Source organism: Loxodonta africana, chromosome 2, assembly GCF_030014295.1.
Source record: "Loxodonta africana isolate mLoxAfr1 chromosome 2, mLoxAfr1.hap2, whole genome shotgun sequence".
Taxonomy (NCBI): domain Eukaryota; kingdom Metazoa; phylum Chordata; class Mammalia; order Proboscidea; family Elephantidae; genus Loxodonta; species Loxodonta africana.
Window position 1 is genome coordinate 211,706,499 of NC_087343.1, and position 19,536 is coordinate 211,726,034.

At 54.6% G+C, this 19,536-nt stretch overlaps 1 protein-coding gene across 1 annotated transcript in view; it reads right to left on the reverse strand.

Moving 5' to 3' along the window:
* Positions 1-19,536, reverse strand: part of MYO15A (myosin XVA) — a 76,798-nt gene that overhangs the window by 28,460 nt on the left and 28,802 nt on the right. The window contains exons 12-40 of the mRNA XM_064279385.1: positions 14,579-14,692; positions 13,982-14,040; positions 13,777-13,900; positions 12,937-13,032; positions 12,379-12,510; positions 11,693-11,818; positions 10,863-10,940; positions 9,981-10,129; positions 9,825-9,870; positions 9,566-9,690; positions 8,994-9,111; positions 8,513-8,688; positions 7,966-8,050; positions 7,206-7,259; positions 7,030-7,111; positions 6,821-6,951; positions 6,284-6,379; positions 5,064-5,299; positions 3,395-3,576; positions 3,099-3,171; positions 2,731-2,922; positions 2,324-2,496; positions 2,131-2,228; positions 1,440-1,554; positions 1,181-1,248; positions 1,034-1,111; positions 686-872; positions 474-597; positions 33-138 (exon numbers count right to left, since the gene is read on the reverse strand). Coding sequence (XP_064135455.1) covers positions 33-138; positions 474-597; positions 686-872; positions 1,034-1,111; positions 1,181-1,248; positions 1,440-1,554; positions 2,131-2,228; positions 2,324-2,496; positions 2,731-2,922; positions 3,099-3,171; positions 3,395-3,576; positions 5,064-5,299; positions 6,284-6,379; positions 6,821-6,951; positions 7,030-7,111; positions 7,206-7,259; positions 7,966-8,050; positions 8,513-8,688; positions 8,994-9,111; positions 9,566-9,690; positions 9,825-9,870; positions 9,981-10,129; positions 10,863-10,940; positions 11,693-11,818; positions 12,379-12,510; positions 12,937-13,032; positions 13,777-13,900; positions 13,982-14,040; positions 14,579-14,692 — 3,423 coding nt within the window. The remainder of the gene's footprint in view (positions 1-32; positions 139-473; positions 598-685; positions 873-1,033; positions 1,112-1,180; positions 1,249-1,439; positions 1,555-2,130; positions 2,229-2,323; positions 2,497-2,730; positions 2,923-3,098; positions 3,172-3,394; positions 3,577-5,063; positions 5,300-6,283; positions 6,380-6,820; positions 6,952-7,029; positions 7,112-7,205; positions 7,260-7,965; positions 8,051-8,512; positions 8,689-8,993; positions 9,112-9,565; positions 9,691-9,824; positions 9,871-9,980; positions 10,130-10,862; positions 10,941-11,692; positions 11,819-12,378; positions 12,511-12,936; positions 13,033-13,776; positions 13,901-13,981; positions 14,041-14,578; positions 14,693-19,536) is intronic.

A 19,536-nucleotide genomic window follows, 5' to 3' on the forward strand; every position in this document is an offset into this window, starting at 1 on the left:
GTGTTTCCCACAGCCCAGCCTCGCCCCCTCACCTGGGTGCCAGGTGCTGCTGCTGGGTGAGTCATCTGTTCCTTCAGGAGCATCAGGGCCTCCTCGTGGGGGTCTGGCCACTTCATGAACACTTTCCCACCATCCTTCCTGAGTGGGGTTGGTGTGCTATCATGGGCTGGACACTTGAGTCTCCCCTTCCCACTGTAAATCCCTACAATGGGAACTTTCCCTTCCAACCCCACCTCATTGTAATAAATGAAGAAGGTGAGACCCAGGGACACAGCATAAGCTACCTGACAGCAGTTGGGGCCTCCCTCTGCCACAGGGGGCTGGACCACCTGCATAAGTACACTCAATCCCTAGAGGGTGTGGGGCCTGGTACTGCCTGACCCAGCAGACAGTTCACTGATGGTGGACACGCAGGCAGCAGTGCTAAGCCCTGTCCTTAACCAGGGAGCTGGAGGCCTGGGGGCTGTGCTGACCTTAGGGCCTCGGGCCGGCCTCCCCGGGGTGCCTGGTACTGACGCACGATGTTCTTGATCTGCTGTGTGGGCTGGGGGAAGTGCTCAGAGTTCAGCTTCGAATGCCGGACCAGCTCTAGGGAGGCTGTGGGGGCAGGGTGGAGAGCAGAGGGAGGTCACAGGGCACGCCCACAGTCCAGTTTTGGGAGCCCCCCCCCTCATTGGGATAGGACACTCACTGGTTTCTGGAGAAGCCCGGTCCTGAGCTAGAACAGGGACAGCTGCGGGCTTGGTGGGGGGCCTGGGAGCCTTGGTTGTGGGGGCTGGGGTCACAGGCCTTGGGGCAGAGCGCAGGAGCACGGACTTGGCGGGGGGCCCAGTACCCACAGACTTTGGCCATGCCTCTGGCACTAAGGGCTTCTGCAAAGAGTAGGCATGAGGTGGGCTGCTGAGGACACTCCAGCCCTTACCTGCTCTCAGAGGCCCCAGCTCTGCCCAAGACAGGCTGTTGGGCTGCTGGGCTCAGAGAGGGGCAATAATGTCCTGGAATAGCCCAGCACCCATCTCTAGAGACAACTCACCTCAGGGGGCAGGGGTCTCGGGGCGGGGCCCAAGGGCTGCTGCTGGAGTGCCATGGCCTGCAGAGTCATCTCTCGAGCCTAGGGAGAGGAGGCGGTTGGGACCAGGCAGCCCAATCTCTGCCCTGCAGCAGCCCCTCCCTCACTCACCAGCAGCACGGCCTGTTTGCGGATGAAGGCTTGCTGCAGGGCCAGCGTGGAGGCGTCCAGGCCTGGGACTGCCGGGCCGGGTCAGGGTCAAGCAGGGGGCACGGAGTAGGAAGTGGTGGGTAGAAGGAGGTGGGAGTTCCCAACCATGACCCCACTAGTCTCTCACCCCTGCCCACCTGGGGCTGCCCCCATCCCAGCAGGAACCAGTGAGCAGCCCCCGCTCTGTCCCACCCTGGAGCCACCCTGGGTGGACACTGACTTGGCTTTGGCTCTGGGGGTCTCCCAGGGGTGTCTTCAGAGCTGCTGCTGCCACCTCCACCAGGCTGGCCTCCCCCCTTCATGCGGTAGGCAATGGCTGTTGGCTTCTCCAGGTCCTGGGGGCAGCAGGCAGCTAGGGTGACAGCCTTAGTTCTGCACTCCCAAGTTCCACGGCAACGGGCACCTGATACTACCGCCTCCTCCGCCCCTTCCGCTGGCCAAGTGTCTATTGTATACCCAGCCTTTGCCCATGTGGCCTCCAATTAGTCCTCCGCAAGGCCTGCCAGTTCCCAGCTCACCTATTCCCTCTCATAGTGGTGTAAACTGAGGCTCAAAGAGGGGCTGTACCCTGCTCAGAGTGGCACAACCTGTCTGGACCCAATGGAGGGAGCTCCCAGAATGAGCAAGGATGCCTGAGGGGCTCTTATAGAATCTGGGGCTGAAGGACCCAGGGGTCAAGGTCATTCCCACGCCAAAGAGAAAGCTCTCAGTGGCCACATAGGGCTGGTCCCTCAAAGGCAGGATGGGGAGTCGGGGACCTTTAGCTGTACAGTCCCTCTGGGGTCAGTCAGGAGCACCTCTAAGTGTGAGGACACCCTATCCTTGGCCTGGCTCTCGGGAGAGACCAGGAAGAACATGCTACCCCATGTCTCTGGCCTGCCTGTGCCTGCTGTGGGCACATGCCTCCATACCGCATCCCCGTAGGATAGCACCGGGTCAAAGAGGCTGTCCAGGTAGCAGTCCAGCCCCCTGTGGGGCACAGCAGGCTCGCCAAGGTTGTCCCAGTCTGCTTGGGAATGGACACAAGAAAGTCAAGCTCTTTTTTCCTGCTAGTCTCTACCCCCACGGCCCCCAGGCTACCACCCTACCAGAGACAGCAGCCACTACTGGTTGACATGGGTGAGTTGCTGTTCTCTCCCTGGGCCTCAGTCTCCCCATTTGTACTACCCTCATTGTGGCTGCAGTGCCTATAGGAGTCAGGTACTTGGGGCACATGTCCCTGGGGCGGAGGCCTCACGGGCATATCCTCATCTGAGTCCCAGCTGCTCCCAAACACCCTGTGGGGGAGGGGAACATGGAGCAGTTGATCCCCAGAGAGATCCATAGCCCACAGATAACCCACCCCCAGATTCTTTCCTGTGCCCTGGAAGTAGGTAACTCTGTCTCTTTAAAAGGCAGGACTGTTCGGTGGGCTCCACCTCCTTCAGAACCTCAACCAGCAGCCGGCAGGGGCAGAGCCTTCTGCCTGGGGGAGACCATCTGTATGAGGGGACGCCCAGGTAGCTACCTACACGCTGGGGCCTCCCTTGCCAGCCACGGGCCCTTTCGCGCCCACAATGAAGTAGGACTTTTGCCGCGGAAAGTCCCTGAGTAGCTCTAGGTCTGACACCAGGTCCAGCACGTAGTCGTGGCCAGCCAGCTCCGCCCACTGGACCCCGTTCTTCATGGCGACTGTCCAGCCCCGCCAGCCATCTGCCAATCCCCTGTTTACATCATACAGGAGGGATGGGAATGAGGGACCTTCAGGCACTGCCTGGGGGCCCTACGATAGGAGCCAGACCCAAAGCAAGACCAGAGTGGAGCCCCTAGGGGATTTGGCCTTCTGTGCCTCCCTCCAGCCCTCTGAGGTGTACAAGGGGTGCTGGGTGGGGTACACAACCTGTGCCTTAGGATGTCTCCAGCCAGCTCTTCCCCTGTACTCCATGAGTGCACTGGGCAGGAAAACTGGTCCCCTGGGGAGGTAGCAGGTGCTGGGCTCAGTCTAGGCACATCTGTATTCAAGGCTTCTGCTTTTCTCCTGGACCCCAGACCTGCAGCCTCCCTGCCTCTGCCTGGCCTCCCCTCTCCCCCAGGTCCAAAGCCACATCTGTTCAGCCCCCTCCCCAGCTCTACAGGCTCTTGCAGCTTCTCCTGACCCCAGTGAGGACAGCATCAGGGGTGGGGAGTGCAGCTCACCATTGAAGCAGCCCACATCCAGTGCCATGCTGGCCTTCTCCTGGGTGACTTTCCACTCAAGTTGGGTTGGGGGGAAGGTGCGGGCGACCCTGGAGCCCTGCTGCTGGGCCCGGCCCATGGCCTGCACGAGGCGCTGCTGACACACAGCCTGGAAGCCATTCTGACCATAATCAGACACAAACCTGGTGGGAGGGGTTGGAGCCAGGATCAAGAGGCTAGCCCAGTGGTCCAGGGTGTCTAAGACTAGGCTGAGGGAGGGCCAGGTTAGCCCAGAGCTCTGAGGTGAGGCTAAAAAGTCCCCAGACTAACTTAGGAGGGTCCCAGGCTAGGTAAGAGCTCTGAGACTAGGTGGAAATGGTTCCAGGATAACCCAGAGCTTCAGGGATAGGCTGAAACCACCCCAGGCTACCCCACAGTATCTCATGCCAGCACAAGGATGGGCCAAAGAGGTTCCAGGTTGGCCCACCTAAGCTTGTTGGAGCCAAATGTCATTGATGGGATGGGGACTGCAGCTGCAGGCGGGCAGGAACCTAAACTCTGGAACCAGAGCCGCCTGGGCTTGCATCTCTGCCCTCCATTCTTCCACCAGGCAGTTCTGGCTGGTTTATCTACCCTCATTGAGCCTCAAAGTTCTCATCTCACCAGACATGACTGTGAGGGTTCGACTCTGGACTCAGGGCCATTGGGCCTGAGCTCTGCGTAGGCCAGGCACTCCTCATGCCAGACCTCCTGCCTCCCTCCCACCTGCTGCTGGATCTGGCTAGAGGGCAGCACTGGAACAGTGCCTGGGGACCTGCAAGAGGGAGCTGAAAGCCATGTCCACAGGAAGGCCTGGGACCCACAGGCAGGTGGCCCAGCTCTGCCAGTTCAGCTGCCACCACAGTCACAGGACTGGCCAAGCTACTGCACACTGACCCAGTGAGGTTCTGTACACACCACACCTCACATCCGCAATTACAACTGAGGCAGTACGCTCAGAGAGGGCCAGTGACTTGCACCAGGTCACACAGCAGGTAAATGTCAGAACTAAGATTTGTACCCAGGGTCTGCCAGAACTCTTCTCCTTGTAAATCATCCTTTTCAGACAAAAGGGTGGCATAATAATGATGAAGATGATGATGGTGGCAGCTATACTCACATAGTACTGCTGTCTGTTCTAAGCACATCGTATGTGTTTACACAATCAATCCTTACAGGCCTATGAGATAGGTACTGTCATTATCGTTATTGTACAATCATTATTGTATAAGTGGGAAATTGAGACCCAGAGAGGTTAAGTAACTTGCCCAAGGCCACACAGCTCATATGTGGCTGAGCTGGAATTTGAACCCAGACCTTCTGAGTCCAGAGCCCATGCTCTTAACCTCTCTCCTATGACATGAGATGTCAATATCCTTTCCCAAGTCCTCTACTTCCTGATCTTGCCACTCTCTGAGTTTTGGAAATCCTTTGTCCAATCTGACCTGAATGCCACCCTCTGCAGTGAAGACCTGCCCTTTTCTCTTGCTTGGAGCCCAGTGGAGTTGGACAGAAGCCGCAGGCCAGCCTCTGTACCTGAGCTTCCAAGCATGGAGACCTCACTGCTGGCATGGCCTTTAAGATCTTGCCTTGGGCCCCACTGCCGGTGTCACTGCCCTTCATACCCTGGGCCCCGCCCAGTCCCACTCACTTGAGGAGGTACTTGTTGAGGCGTGAGGAGGGTGTGAAGCTGCTGAGGCAGGTGGCCAGCAGCAGCCAGCCCCGCTCGGCATTGTGGGCATTCGGGTTGCGCCACACCTGATTGGCCAGCTGTGCCAGGATCTCATCGCGCAGCTCAGGCACCGCCAGCCCTTTCTGCACAATGTAGTTCCCAAAGACCTGCTCCTGGACTCCATGCAGGTGGGTGTCCCCCATGAAACGCAGCACCTGAAACACAAACAGACTCCTCTGGACCTCTCAGAAAGGTGTTACTGCCAGGTTCCCCAACCAGCGTTAGTCCCTCTCATGTCCCTCACATGTGCCCCCATATTCACATAAAGTCCCCCATATTACAATGTAATTGCTATATTCTATGCCAAATGACCAGCCAGCTCACCCCAGCTATGGGAGAAGTCAAGATCCGAAGTATACATTGAATTTCTCTCCTGCTCATGAACCTTCTATAGCTCCCCTACAGCCCCAGCTCCCTCCCTGTACTCCTGGCCTCCAGCCAGCCCTTCACTTCCTGTTCCATCCAGGCCCTAGAGGGTTCTTTCTAACATGTAGGCCTGACCACATCCCTCCCGTGCTAAGCACCTTCCTTGGCTTCCTAGTGGCCTTGGGATGAAACCCAAGCTCTGGGTCTATCAATCAAGGCCTTGCTGACTCCTCTCACCCTGGTGCACCTGACTGTTCTGACCACACCAGTTTCCTGTTCTCTCTGTGCTGTCTCCTCTCTCCCTGTCTGGCAAATTCTGACTCCTCCTTCCACTTCAGCTCAAATGTCTCCTTCTCCAGGAACTCCTCCCTGACTCTGCTTAGGGCTGGTTAGGGGCCTTGTCTGGACTTCTCAGCCTCTGTGCTTAACCTCAGTCTACAGTAGTTTGCTCTGCCCTCCCCATCAGACTGGGTCCTATTTTCAGTGTTCCTAGGAGGCTCTAGGGAGGCTCTCAGGTGGTCTTTTTGCTAGGAAGATGGCTGGGAGAAGAAAGACTACTAACCCCTAGACCTCAGCCCAGAGAGGAGGCCAGATCCACCCAATGACATAAAAGTCTCTCCTCCAGAGAGGAGTCTAGATTCTCCCAATTACATGAAAGTCTCTCCTCCAGAGAAGAGGCCAGGTCTCATGGCTTAGGGTAGTGGAGGGCCCAGGAGATCAGGCCTCCAGGGTAGGCCTATGAACTTGAAAGTGGCCTGGGGTGGGCAGCATACCAGCTTGAAGATGCACACAGCTTCCCTGTGGTGCTCTGCTGGCAGGCACGTGAGGGGGGTCCTCGGGGGCACTGTCAGCATCCCAAAGGCAGGTTCCTGGGGGCACAGGCAAGGCCCATCTGGATCCACGGCTCTAGGCCAGGTGGGCGCACAAGAGCCAGCGAGGCAGGGGCTCTTGTCCCCAATGTATGGATGGGGAAACTCAGGCTCAGGGAGGGGCAGACACTGGCCTTCCTGAGTTGGTGGTAGAGATAGGATGAGCCCTATCTGGGCCCCTCCTGGAGAGCAGAAAGTTAGACAGGGCGAGGCTGATGTGCTGTGGCTCTACCAGCTACCCAAGCCCCTGAGGGTCCTCCACTGCAATCTGGGCCCCAGCAACCTCCCAGACTCCCCATGATCTAGCAACTGAAGGAGCCACACCTGGCACCACAGGGCATGGCCATGGTGAAGACCGCCATGCCCCAGGGTGAGGACCACGTTAGCTCAGATTGGTCAGTGTCCACTGGCTGGGCCCCTTGTGCCTATGCCAGCCCTTACCTTGAAGTGACACCGAACAAACTTGGCCATTGGGTAGTTGTTGATATCCAGGGGCAACGTGACACGGGGCTCAGCCTGGAGCCGGGGAGTCCGCATGGGGGCCACCTGGGGCGCCTGGGCTAGCCTGAGGCCTGCGGAGGGCATGAGTGCCTGGCAGCCATGCCTCCCCACACCCATGCCCTACCCTCCTCAATCCAGTGGAGGCATACCTGCTGCCGCTTGCAGGAGCCCAGCCAGCTCAGCAGGTACCTCCAGGTGTCCCACAGCCACCAGCTCCCGCTTGCTCAGCTCCTGGAGGGACATCACATGTGAAAGGACTGGCCTGCTACACCCCCACCTGCCTCCCTCCCCCTGTCCCTTGCTACCACCCACCTCCTGCACCCACCTCCTGCTCCCGCAGCCGTGCCTCCTCCACCTGGTGCCTCTGCTCTGCCTTTAGCTGCAGGAGAGCAGATAGTCAAGGCAGGCATGGCGGGAGGGGCGATGACAGCCCACAGGCCAGGGCAGTCCCGGGCCACCATGCAGAGGCAGCTGGCATGAGGATGAAGGGGCAAGCAAGCCTGCTGGCTGAAGATCTGCCCATGAGGCTGTGGATACTGCACCCACTTCACAGATGGGCAAGGGGAGGCAGAGGTGTGGCCAGAGACACAGGGTTGGGGGAAAGACTTTGCAAGAGAGACACAAGGCAAAGGAAGGAGGGGGAAACTCTGGGGGAAGAGAGAGACATCCAAGGAGGATTTCTAGAGATGGCTGAGCAACGGTGATGGAACCTTCAGAGACAGCTATGCAGCTCCTCAGTGCTTTGAAGATGAGATGTATCTTCCTTTATGGTGGCCAGCTTATATGACAACAGGCCAAGACTGGGCTCACACCCAAAGAGGTTTTTCAGGTCACCTCTTTCTAGTTATTCCTAATTACTGAAGACCTGAGTGTTAACCTGGCCCAACCAAAGCCTTCATATGCAATATCTCATTTAACCCTCTCCACAATCCCGAGGGGTAGATGAGGAAACTCAGGCTAGAGTATCAGCGCGAGGACTGAAACCCAAGACCGTCTGGGTACTAAGTGCTGCCCCTCCCTCCTGCTCCCTGGCCAGGCAGGGCAGTCCCCAGCTCCTGGTAGAGGGTGAGGGGAGAGGCTCATACCTTGAGGTAGCGCCGGCGGCTTATGTACAAGTGCACCAGGGACCGGAACTTCAACAGGCCCCTCCGCATCCGCTGATACCGCTGCCTGTGGACAACAGAGGGCATCTTGTGGGGGGACGGGGATTGGGACCAAAGGGGCAGAGATGCCTACCCTGGCCTGGTCTGGGAGCCAGTGCCACACTTCACTCTGGGGCCCTTTGACACAAGGGTTTGAAACTGGAGTTGACTTAGCCAAGGTCACATAGCAAGTTAAGTGTTGGGTCCAAATTCACCTGTCTGGACTGTGTATTTCTATCTGGGACCTGAGATGTAGGCTGGGGCCCCTCATCTGTACTATCTACCCACCCCCCACCAGTCACAAGGGCATCCAAGAGTAAACACACAGTGAATCTGATCTCCCTCCTTGCAGAAGCCTCTACCCCTTGCTCGCATGTCTCCAGGGATGGAGTGCTAACCACCTAATTTCAGGCTACGTTGAGCTCAATACCTAAGTTCTCCTATGCCTGGCTACAGGGCCCCAGGGAGTCCTGCCACCTCTGGGCCCCACCTGGCCAGGTAGCCTCGGGCCCGGCTCTGCAGCAGGATGATCTTGTGGCGCAGTGAGCGGAATCGCCGCTGGATGAGGAAGCCACGGAGGCAGCGCTGCAATGTGACAGCTGCCAGGTGCAGGACCCGCTCCCGCATGCTCTCCAGCAGCTGGTACAGATGTTCCTTAAGGAACAGCTGGAGACAGGAAGTGGGTACTGAGGCAGGTAAGGGCCAGGTGGCTGGACCGGGGTGGTGGGGGCCTCCCTCCCTAGCAGTGAGTGGACATAGAACAAATAGGGCAGTCTCCAGGAGCACGCTGCAAGATGGGCTGGGTTTGGTGAGGTGAAAGAAAGGATAATGTTGAACCTGGCAGTGGGAGCTGCCTGTGCAAAGGTCCAGAGATGGGGTCAGCATGCCATCTACCAGGCTCGTCTGGACTGCCTCTGGGACAGGAGGCTTTAGCTTGGGTATCTCTGGGGAACAGCAGGGGTGGGACTCACCTTGCTGACTCCAACTCGGTACATGTTTGGTGTAACACTGCACAGGCGGCTCAGCACCGACACACACATGTCCCCAGTGGCTGGCACGTTGTGCCTGAGGGCCACTAGACAGCGGTACCTGTGGGGACCAAACTCAGCTGGGGGCTATGAGACCACGGGACCTATCCCATCTGCCTGGTAGACCACAGGGTCACCACCCCCAACCCCCTGTCTCTGGAGGCCCAGCTTTCTGGTAACCCCACTCATAGTGTCTTCTAATCAGAAAAAGGCACTCTGTCCTCAAGACTCTTCTGGGTGTGGAGAATTGTCATAATATATGATTTCAGTAGAACAGGACACTTTACTGCCATCTGCTGGAAACTTGTCATCGTAACTGTCAAAACCACTCTTTGAAGTCAACAAAGATACAGTAAAAATATGAAAAAATACAAAACAGTAACGGTATTGACCAAGTGACAGCTAGCGTGTGGTGGACTCATGTACTGCACAGACTGAGCAACTGCCTGGTTTGTGGTCCTGGACTATGGGGGCTGGGAAGGAGCCCATGGAGCCCAGGAGCCTGAATGAGGTACCTGTCAATGAATATCTGGAAAGACAGCCGCACAGGGAAGCCCTCCTTTCTGATGCGCACAGTCTCCAGCACCCCTGAGTAGCGCAGCTGTGTCATTACAACCTCTGGCTCAAAGAGGCCTGGCTCCTGCAGGGGAGCACGACCAGGGGGAATAACATCCACAGTGGGCTGGACAGATCGAGGTCCAAAGCCCCTTGACCAAGGTCACCCAGCATGGAGAGGGGGCTCTGGCTCTTCCAGGGACCTCAGCCATCACTCACCTTCCTGTGGTTGGGCTTCAGGCAGCGCACAAACAAGGGGCTACACCTGCACAGGGCAGGAGGTGGACAGTGTGAGGCCCCAGAAGGACGGACACCTCCTGCTGAGGGTTCTGCACCGAACCAGGGGGGAGGTGCACCACCCACCGGCACACTTACTTCTCCATCTTCTCTACCAGATCCAGGAGCGACTGCTGGAACTTGGCGGCCACCGTGTGTGCCTTGTAGAGTCGGGTAACGGAGCTGCTCTTGCCCAGGCGCTGCGGAGCAGCTTGTGGGGCATGGCTGGCAAAGAGGTATGCTACCACCTGGGTGGGGGTGGGGGTCAAGGCACCAAGAGATGAAGGGACAGTCGGAGAGGGGACCCAGAAGACAGAGACAGACACAAAGGGAGAAGCGGAAAGGGAGAGAGAGAAAAGCAGTCAAAAAAGCAACTCCCAGACCAGAGGGATCCAACAGCTGACCCATCGCACCCCCATCTGTGAGGCCTCTGTCCTCCTGGCTTGCACACCTCTCAAGACAGGACGCTCAGCACCTTTCAAGGGCCCACCCCATGGCTGAACTGTGGCAGCTTTTCTTCTTCAGTCAGGGAACACACACAGGCCCCTGAGGTAGGCCTGTTATGCCTATGGTCACGGACAGGTGCACATTTGACAGAAGGGCAGGCGGAGGCCAGGGACTGAAGGACCCTCCTCAGGGCACATGCCAGGGAGCGCAGGGGTCAGGATTCCTGTCACAGCATCATCTGCTGGCCTGTGGTGGGGCTAGGATTTGGAGGGTAGGGCTGCAGTGCTGAGGCAGGGCCAACCATGGACAGGGCCAGCCAGGGGGTGGGGCTGGAAAAAGGGGCACGAGGGGCTGAGCCAAGGCTGCCAGGTACAGAGCTGGGGTGGGCCATGGCTAGGGTGCCTTCCCATTTCCCAGTGCTGGGTGGGGGTAGAGCCAAGTTTGGGGCAGGCCAAGCTAGGAAGAGCCACGCCAGGGTAGTACCCAGGAGGTAGGGTCTTGGGGAGGGGCCTGACTGTGGGCTGGGGGACTCACTCGCGTCCGGCTCTTTATAAACAGGTCTAGCACGTCCTGGCGCACTTGGTCGTGGTTCTTATCCAGAAACTTGTGCACCTAAAAGAGGGAGAACTGGGGGGAGCTCAGGCCATAATCCTCCGGCCCAAGCAGCCTGAGGGGCCAGGGTAGAGGGACACCTCCATTCCAGTCTGCATCACCAGCTTCCTCCCTGCCTCCTTCTCTCCCTCCCTCTGGTGGGTTGGAGGTTTGTGTGGGGTTGGGGGAGGCCTCCTTCAGGACTATCTCCTTGTCTGTCCCAGGAGGGACTGGACCCTCTCCACCATCCTCCCCACTCCTGGTGGGTATTAGCCAGGGCTTCACATGACCAGTCTGGGTCTTGGCCTCCATCCTCAGTGAAGGACACTGTGCTGTGCTCATTCTACAGATGAAGAAATTGAGACCCAGATGGAGACAGAGGCCTAGAATCCTGGCCCCTAGCCCCTCTAGGGCAGGAACATACCTCAGGTAACAGGGATGAGGGTGGCCTCAGTGATACTACTACTAAGAATAAAAAGAACCCGTTGCCATCAAGTCGATTCCGACTCATAGCAACCCTATAGGATAAGTACTCTTTATCAAACCTACCGTAGGCTCCTATTAAAGGGGCACTATTATTCCCATTTTCCCAATGAGGATATGGAGGCTTAGATTGGCTAAGTGATTTGCTCAAGGTCACAGCACTAGGGAGTGGCAGGGCCAGAAGTGGAATCCAGGTGTTAGTATCTACAGCCCATGTAATGCTTCTATGTCCACAACAGATGGGGCAGTGAGGTGCTGGGAGGCCAGGCCAGCAGTCTCTGGGGTCTCACCTGGTAAGTGACTTTGCCTGCGTAGTGCTTGATGGTGAACTCAGGCAGTGGCATCTTGGGTTTGGAGTAGAGTGGGTTGGTGCCATGGTGGTAGTTGCACTTCTGCAGGAACGTGTGGTCTGTGGCCTGGGGCAGGCAGGAGTCAGTGGGTGGGTAGGGGTCAGTGGGTGGGCAGGGGGCTGGGCACCCAGGGGAGATGCCCTGTTCCCGGCTGGTGGCAAGGTCTCCAACAGGTATTGGTGAGGAGTAACTCACAGCTTCCTGAGGCTAACCATTGTGCTGAGGGTGGCAACAAGTGAGCCATAGGGCCCAAGTGGACCCCTGCAGATAGGCCTTGATGACTCAGCTCCCAACAGCCTCCCCTCCAGTTCAGCTGCCATTTTCCTCTTTAGTCCCACTGCCAGGAGCATCCATCCCGCCCTTGTGTACTTTATGCTTTCCAATCAGGATTTGAAGCCCAACCCCAAGGTCACCTCCTCCAGAAAGCCTTCTCTGACTTCCCAGGCTGGTGGCAGCCCCTCCTCTGGAACCCCAGAGCTCCCTACCAGCTTTAATCCCCCCAGGTTGTGAATGGGAGGTTGGATGTCCTGACACCTGCCCCCAGGCCAGAGCAGAGACGAATGAAGGACTCAGTGGCTGATGAGGCCATGGAGGCTCAGTGATGTCAGTGATCTAACCGGACTCACCTGGGGAAAGCAACACTGGTCATCAAGGATGCGCAGGATGCCATAGGGCTTCAGCGAGATGAGGTTGATGCAGGGCTGGTTGTCGACAAAGGTGATCTCCTGCCAGTTGATCTGCTCACGGACATACTCCTCCTGCAGGCAGCAAGCAGCAGAGGCTCGGCGCCTTGCCACACCCAGCCACCCTTCAACTAGCCAGACACTCAGGGGCTGAATCCATCTGGAGGGGCCGGGCCAGGCCACCTCTGCTTGCATGCCTCCTAGAACAGAGGGCTCACTCCCTAGCAAGAAAACATGAGCCATTTCAGGGTCCCACTGCTCCCTCCACCTGGGACAACCCTGCAGAGGGTGAGAAGGACCCTCAAGGTGGCTCTCCTCTGGGCCTAGCACCCAACACCCCTGTAGGACACAGCCATCACATGGGCCTTCCCCATTCATCGACTGGTGGCCTCTGGTTTGCCTGAGAGAACCAGTGCATCCTGGTCTGTCCCCAGGAAGGCCCCCCCCGGGCTGACCCGGTCAGTGAGAATGGGGATGGGAGTGGTAATGGGGCCTGCACACCTGCTCCTCCTGGAAGACAATCTTGTTGAAAAGGTACTGAAGGTTCTCATTTGCATAGTTGATACACAGCTGCTCAAAGCTGTTGAAGCTCAGGTCCTGCCAGGTGGGAAGTGATAGTTTTGGGCTCTGTTCACCTCTGCCAGCCCAGGCCCAGAGCTCTCATGCCTGACCACACACCCACTGCTCAGAACCCTCCACAGCTGCCTTGCACACTGGGTAGCGCCAGACACCCAAACTCCTGACGAGAGGCAGGACAGAGTGGTTAAAGGCACAGCTCTGAAGCCTTCTGCCCAGGTTCAAGTCCTGGCTCTGCCATTTTCTAGCTGTGTGACCTTGGACATCTCTCTGTGCCTCAGTTTCCCCATCTGTAAAATGGGGATAATGACAGCACATGTCTCGTACAGTTATTATAAGGATTAAGTGAATTAATAAGTGTAAAGTGCTTAGAACAGTACCTGTCACATAGCAGGTACCACGTGTTAGCTGTCACTTCTATAATCACCCCGCCTTGCGTCCCACCAGTCCGCATGTGCGCTCAACCCCACAGTCACTGCAGATTTCCAACCCACAGACACCTGCCCAGCACTCTGCAGGCCCTGGCCTGTTCCCTCGACCTAGAATGCCATCACTGGTTCTTCAGGCATCGGCTCAGGGTGTCTCCTTCTGTCCCAGAGGCTAGGCTGCCTCTGTCACAGCTATTCCCTACCCTCCTGAGGGCTGGACATGTGGGTAAGGGGGAGACCCAGGAAGGGATGAAGGTGAGTGGTGCAGAAGGGGAGAAGTGGGGTGGAAGAGGCAGCCAGCAGGCTGCCCCTACCCCTTCCCCCCTACGGCCCCTACCTCAAAGCCATAAATGTCTAGGATGGCGATGGACTTCGTGTCCTGTGATGGGGACACCAGTGCATTCACCCTGGCGATGAGCCAGCCAAACAGCAGTGCATACAAAACCTTGGCAATGGCGTCCCTGGAGTGGAGAGGTTGCTTCGTGGGTGGGGCACGGGGCGGGACAGGGCCTGGGGGTCCGGCAGGGCAGGGGAGGCCTCACCTGGCGTCCACAGCGCTTTCCACAGTCAGGGGTGTGAAGATCTTCTCTCGCATTGTCTCCTGGGGAAGGAAACGGTCCCTGAGCTGAGGGCAGACCAGCTACCACCTTCAGAAAGCCCCCAGAGGGTGGATGGGGCACAGGCAAGGCAGGCCAGAGGCAGCACAGATGGGGACACCCTCCTCCCCCTTCTGTCCAGGTGCACTGGTGGGGGTGGCAGCTGCTGGTTGAGGGGGACAGAGGCATAAACAGGCATGGCAGCACAACAAGGTCAGCCCTGGGAAGGGAGGAGAGCCCAGGGTTTGTGAGATTCAGACAGAGGCCAGAGGAGGCTCCCTGGAGGGGGGATGACTGGCCTGGGTCTAGATAGGTGAGTAGCTGTGAGGGGGAAGAGCATTCCAGGCAGAGGGAACAGCCTCTGCAAACTCCAGGAGATATGAGACCCTGAAGCCCTTGGGTTCTGAGGTCACTTCCTCAGAGCCTCCTCATAAGCCTGCGAGAGGGACTGACCCAGACAAGGGACAGGGACAGAAAGGCGGGTGGGTAGAAAAGGTGGCCCACAGGAAGCTCTCTTAGCAGCCCAGGTACCCGCAGACTCACAGTCACTTTGAATGTGATGGCCTTCTGCAGGCCCTCGGGGGAGATCTGCAACAGCTCCGCCACAGCCTGGATCTCCCGGGCGCTCACCACCGAGGCCACCTCCTGTGCATCCGTCTATGAAAAACACAGCAGGTGTGTGACTGTGTGTTTAAAACTGAGGCAACAGCACATAACACACAATTCACCCTTTTAAAGTATACGATTCTGTGGCATTTAGTGCATTTACAAAGTCACGCAATCACTACCTCTATTTGGTTTCAAAATTTTTTCACCATACCTAAAAAACACCCTGTATCCATTAAGTAATCGTTCCCCATTCCCTTCTTCCCCCTTCGCCGGGTACCACTGCTGGTGGGACAGGCACAAAGTAGATGTTTCCATCACAAATGGGAGAAACTGAAGTGAAAGAAGGGATAACAGGCACCAAGCAACTCAGCAGAACACATTACAACACCTCTCAAGGCTTGAAAATAATCCTCTGTTCTCTGAGACCATTTGGCGATGGCCTTGCCCTCCAGACTCTGGGTGTTGGCCACATTCTCCGGATTCTGGGTGGAGGCCCCTCGGCCCTGGGCTTCAGCTCTGCTGTCCAGGCCTACTGGAATGGCAACTCTGCTCCCTCAGATTTGGGCACTCCCATTCTTCTAGTCCATCTGAGTGTAGATCCCATCCTCTGGGCCCCAGCAGGCCCATTCTTCTGCCCTTTGGGCATGGAAGCCCCACTCCCTCAGCTTTGGGTAGCAGATCTGGCCCCATCTCACTGGTACTCTGTGAAAGCCCCACACTCCAGAATTGAGTTGGTGAAACTCTGACTCTTTGAAACCTAGGAGGCTGTGGCTGTGGGAATGACTGCCTCTTGGTCTATGTACAGGTTCCACATGAGCATAAAGTTTTCTAGAATTACCATTCTTCACAATGTTATCCATAATTTGTTATGATCCACATAGTCAAATGCCTTTACATAGTCAATAGACAGAGGTAAACATCTTTCTGGTATTCTCTGCTTTTAGCCAAGATCCATCTGACATCAGCAGTGATAACCCTCATTTCACATCCTCTTCTGAATCCAGCTTGAATTTCTGCAGGTTCCCTGTCAATGTAGTGCTGCAACCATTTTTGAATTTTCTTCAGCAAAATTTCACTTGCGTGTGATATTAATGATATTGTTAGATAATTTCCACATTCTGTTGGATCACCTTTCTTTGGAATGGTCACAAATATGGATTTCTTAAAAGAGAACTTACAGACTGGGAGAAAATTTTTCGCTACGACATATCTGACAGTTTAAAATCAGGAAAGGTGTGTGTCAGGGTTATATCCTTTCACCATACTTATTCAGTCTCTATGGTGTGCAAATAATCCCAGAAGCTGGACCATATGAAGAAGATCAGGGAATCAGGACTGGTAGAAGACTCTTAACAACCTGCGATATGCAGATGACACAACCTTGCTTGCTGAAAGTGAGGAGGACTTGAAGCACTCACTTACTGATGAAGATCGAAGACTACAGCCTTCAGTATGGATTACATCTCAACATAAAGAAAACAAAAGTCCTCACAACTGGACCGTAAGCAACATCACAATAAATGGAGAAAATATTGAAGTTGTCAAGGATTTCATTTTACATGGATCCACAATCAATGTCCATGGAAGCAGCAGTCAAGAAGTCAAATCAGGGAGGCAGGGCCAAGATGGCAGAATAGCCAGATGCTTCCTGCGATCCCTCTTACAACAAAGCCCCGAAAAATCAAGTGAAACGATTAGATTTATGACAAGCTAGGGGCCCTGAATATCAAAGGTAAAGTTAGAAAACAGAATAAGTGGCAGGGGGAGAGTGAGACCTTCCAGAAGCGGAGAGGAGTTGCCAGACCTGAATTGCTGAGATCCCTCAGGCACCAGACGCAGAAGCGCCTGGGGTGGGCTGGTGGTAGCGTTCGGCCACAGTTTTCTCAGGAAGAAGCAGCCAGCCGCACAGCCTACTCACACCTCCGGAACCAGAAAAGAATGGTGCTTTTGGCAAAAGCTAAGTACTTGCGTATATTTTACCGTGCACCCTGTCCACAAGCCAGGTTCAGTGGCTGATTTCCCTGGGCCTGGATAGGCCCATTTGAGCGCCCTGAGCCATGCTCCTGGACTTGGGAAAGGAATAAATTCACAACAGGGGGAAAAGATAATTTGCCAGTTCCACTAACCTGGGGAGCTCAGAACAGAAGCGGCTCCTGTCCAGGCATAAACGGTCGATGCACTTTGAGTACCTTTCCCTTTGCATGGACCTGTGTGGGCCTATTCCAGGAGAATAGGCCCTTGCTGGTAGACTGTGACTATTTAAGCTGTGTGGTAGAGAGGTGGATGTTTGATATTTGACATGGCTTTGCCTATTAAACAGGATCCTCACCTACCCACATCAGGGGCCTAAGGACTGGTGGCTCAACTCAGGTCACCCAGCCACCCGTGACAGGGGTCCAAGGATAACTGGTACCTCGCAGTCCTTACAAACAAAAGCAATGGGTGCCCATGGTCCATCTGCAGAACCCACCTACCTGCACACTCTAGGGAAGAGGGACGCACTTTCCTCAGAGACACTTGGGGAATGGTTCTCAGCCCCCTGCCTTGTTCACAGTGTGACCCCCTGCTGCAACCAGGTACCAGTACCTACAGCAAACACCCTTGCCCCCTAAGACTGTAGGACAGGGCCTGTACCACACACCTGATGACCAGCGACCTGGACACCTAAGCTGAACACACACAAGAAAAGTGAATGGACTCATAAGCTCATATACCTGTTAATAGTTCTAGCCATCTGGTGACAGGACATCAGAGCCCCAAAGGCAAAAATAATCAGGCTAGCTCACTCAAGCAACCCATTTGGGAATATCAAAACAAAACAAAGTGAGAAACTATAATACAGTAAGCAAACATAAAATAAACTAATACAATAATTTATAGACGGCTCGGAGACAATAGTCAGTATCAAACCACATAAAGAAACAGACCGTTATTACTTTAACAAGCTCTCAAAACAGAGAATCAAAGGATCTTCTGGATGCGCGTGCCTTCCTGGAACTACCAGATGCAGGATTCAAAAGATTAAAACACAGAACTCTTCAAGACATAAGGAAGGAGATCAGGCAATATGCAGAACAAGCCAAAGAACACACAGATAAAACAGTTGAAGAAATGAAAAAGGTTCTTCAAGAACATAATGAAAAATTTTAAGCTGAAAAGAACCTATAGAGAGACAACAATCAGAAATTCAGAAGATTAACAATAAAATTACAGAATTAGACAACTCAATAGAAAGTCAGAGAAGCAGAATCGAGCAAATGGAAGGGAGGATTGGGGACCTTGAAGATAAAGCACTTGTTGTTGCTGTTAGGTGCCCTCGAGTCGGTTCCGACTCATAGCAACCCCACGCACAACAGAACGGAAGACTGCCCGGTCCTGCGCCATCCTTATAATTGTTATGCTTGAGCTCATTGTTGCAGCCACTGTGTCAATCCACCTCGTTGAAGGTCTTCCTCTTTTCCGCTGACCCTGTATTCTGCCAAGCATGATGTCCTTCTCCAGGGACTGATCCCTCCTGACAACATGTCCAAAGTATGTAAGACGCAGTCTCGCCATCCTTGCCTCTAAGGAGCATTCTGGCCGCACTTCTTCCAAGACAGATTTGTTCGTTCTTCTGGCAGCCTGTGGTATATTCAATATTCTTCACCAGTACCACAATTCAAAGCCATCAACTCTTCTTCGGTCTTCTTTATTCATTGTCCAGCTTTCACATGCATATGATGTGATTGAAAATACCATGGCTTGGGTCAGGCGCACCTTATTCTTCAGGGTGACATCTTTGCTCTTCAATACTTTGAAGAGGTCCTTTGCAGCACATTTGCCCAATGCAGTGCATCTTTTGATTTCTTGACTGCTGCTTCCATGGCTGTTGATTGTGGATCCAAGTAAAACGAAATCCTTGACAACTTCGATCTTTTCTCCGTTTATCACGATGTTGCTCATTGGTCCACTTGTGAGGATTTTTGTTTTCTTTATGTTCAGGTGTAATCCATACTGAAGGCTGTAGTCTTCGATCTTCATCAGTAAGTGAGTGCTTCAAGTCCTCTTCACTTTCAGCAAGCAAGGTTGTGTCATCTGCATAACGCAGGTTGTTAATGAGTCTTCCTCCAATCCTGACGCCCCGTTCTTCTTCATATAGTCCAGCTTCTCATATTATTTGCTCAGCATACAGATTAAAGAGGTTTGGTGAAAGAATACAACCCTGACACACACCTTTCCTGACTTTAAACCAATCAGTATCCCCTTGTTCTGTCTGAAAAACTGCCTCTTGATATATTTATAGCTTCCTCATGAGCACAATTAAGTGTTCTGGAATTCCCATTCTTTGCAGTGTTATCCATAGTTTGTTATGATCCACACAGTTGAATGCCCTTGCACAGTCAATAAAACACAGGTAAACATCCTTCTGGTATTCTCTGCTTTCAGCCAGGATCCACCTGACATCAACAATGATATCCGTGGTTCCACGTCCTCTTCTGAAACCTGCCTGAATTTCTGGCAGTTCCCTGTCGATATACTGCTGCAGCCGTTTTTGAATGATCTTCAGCAAATTTTGCTTGCCTGAGATATTAATGATATTGTTCTATAATTTCCACATGCGGTTGGATCACCTTTCTTAGGAATAGGCATAAATGTGGATCTCTTCTAGTCAGTTGGCCAGGAAGCTGTCTTCCATATTTCTTGGGATAGACGAGTGAGCACCTCCAGCCCAGCATCTGTTTGTTGAAACATCTCAATTGATATTCCATCAATCCCTGGAGCCTTGCTTTTCGCCAATGCCTTCAGAGCAGCTTGGACTTCTTCCTTCAGTACCATCGGTTCCTGATCATATGCCACCTCTTGAAATGGTTGAATATCGACTAATTCTTTTTGGTATAATGACTCTGTATATT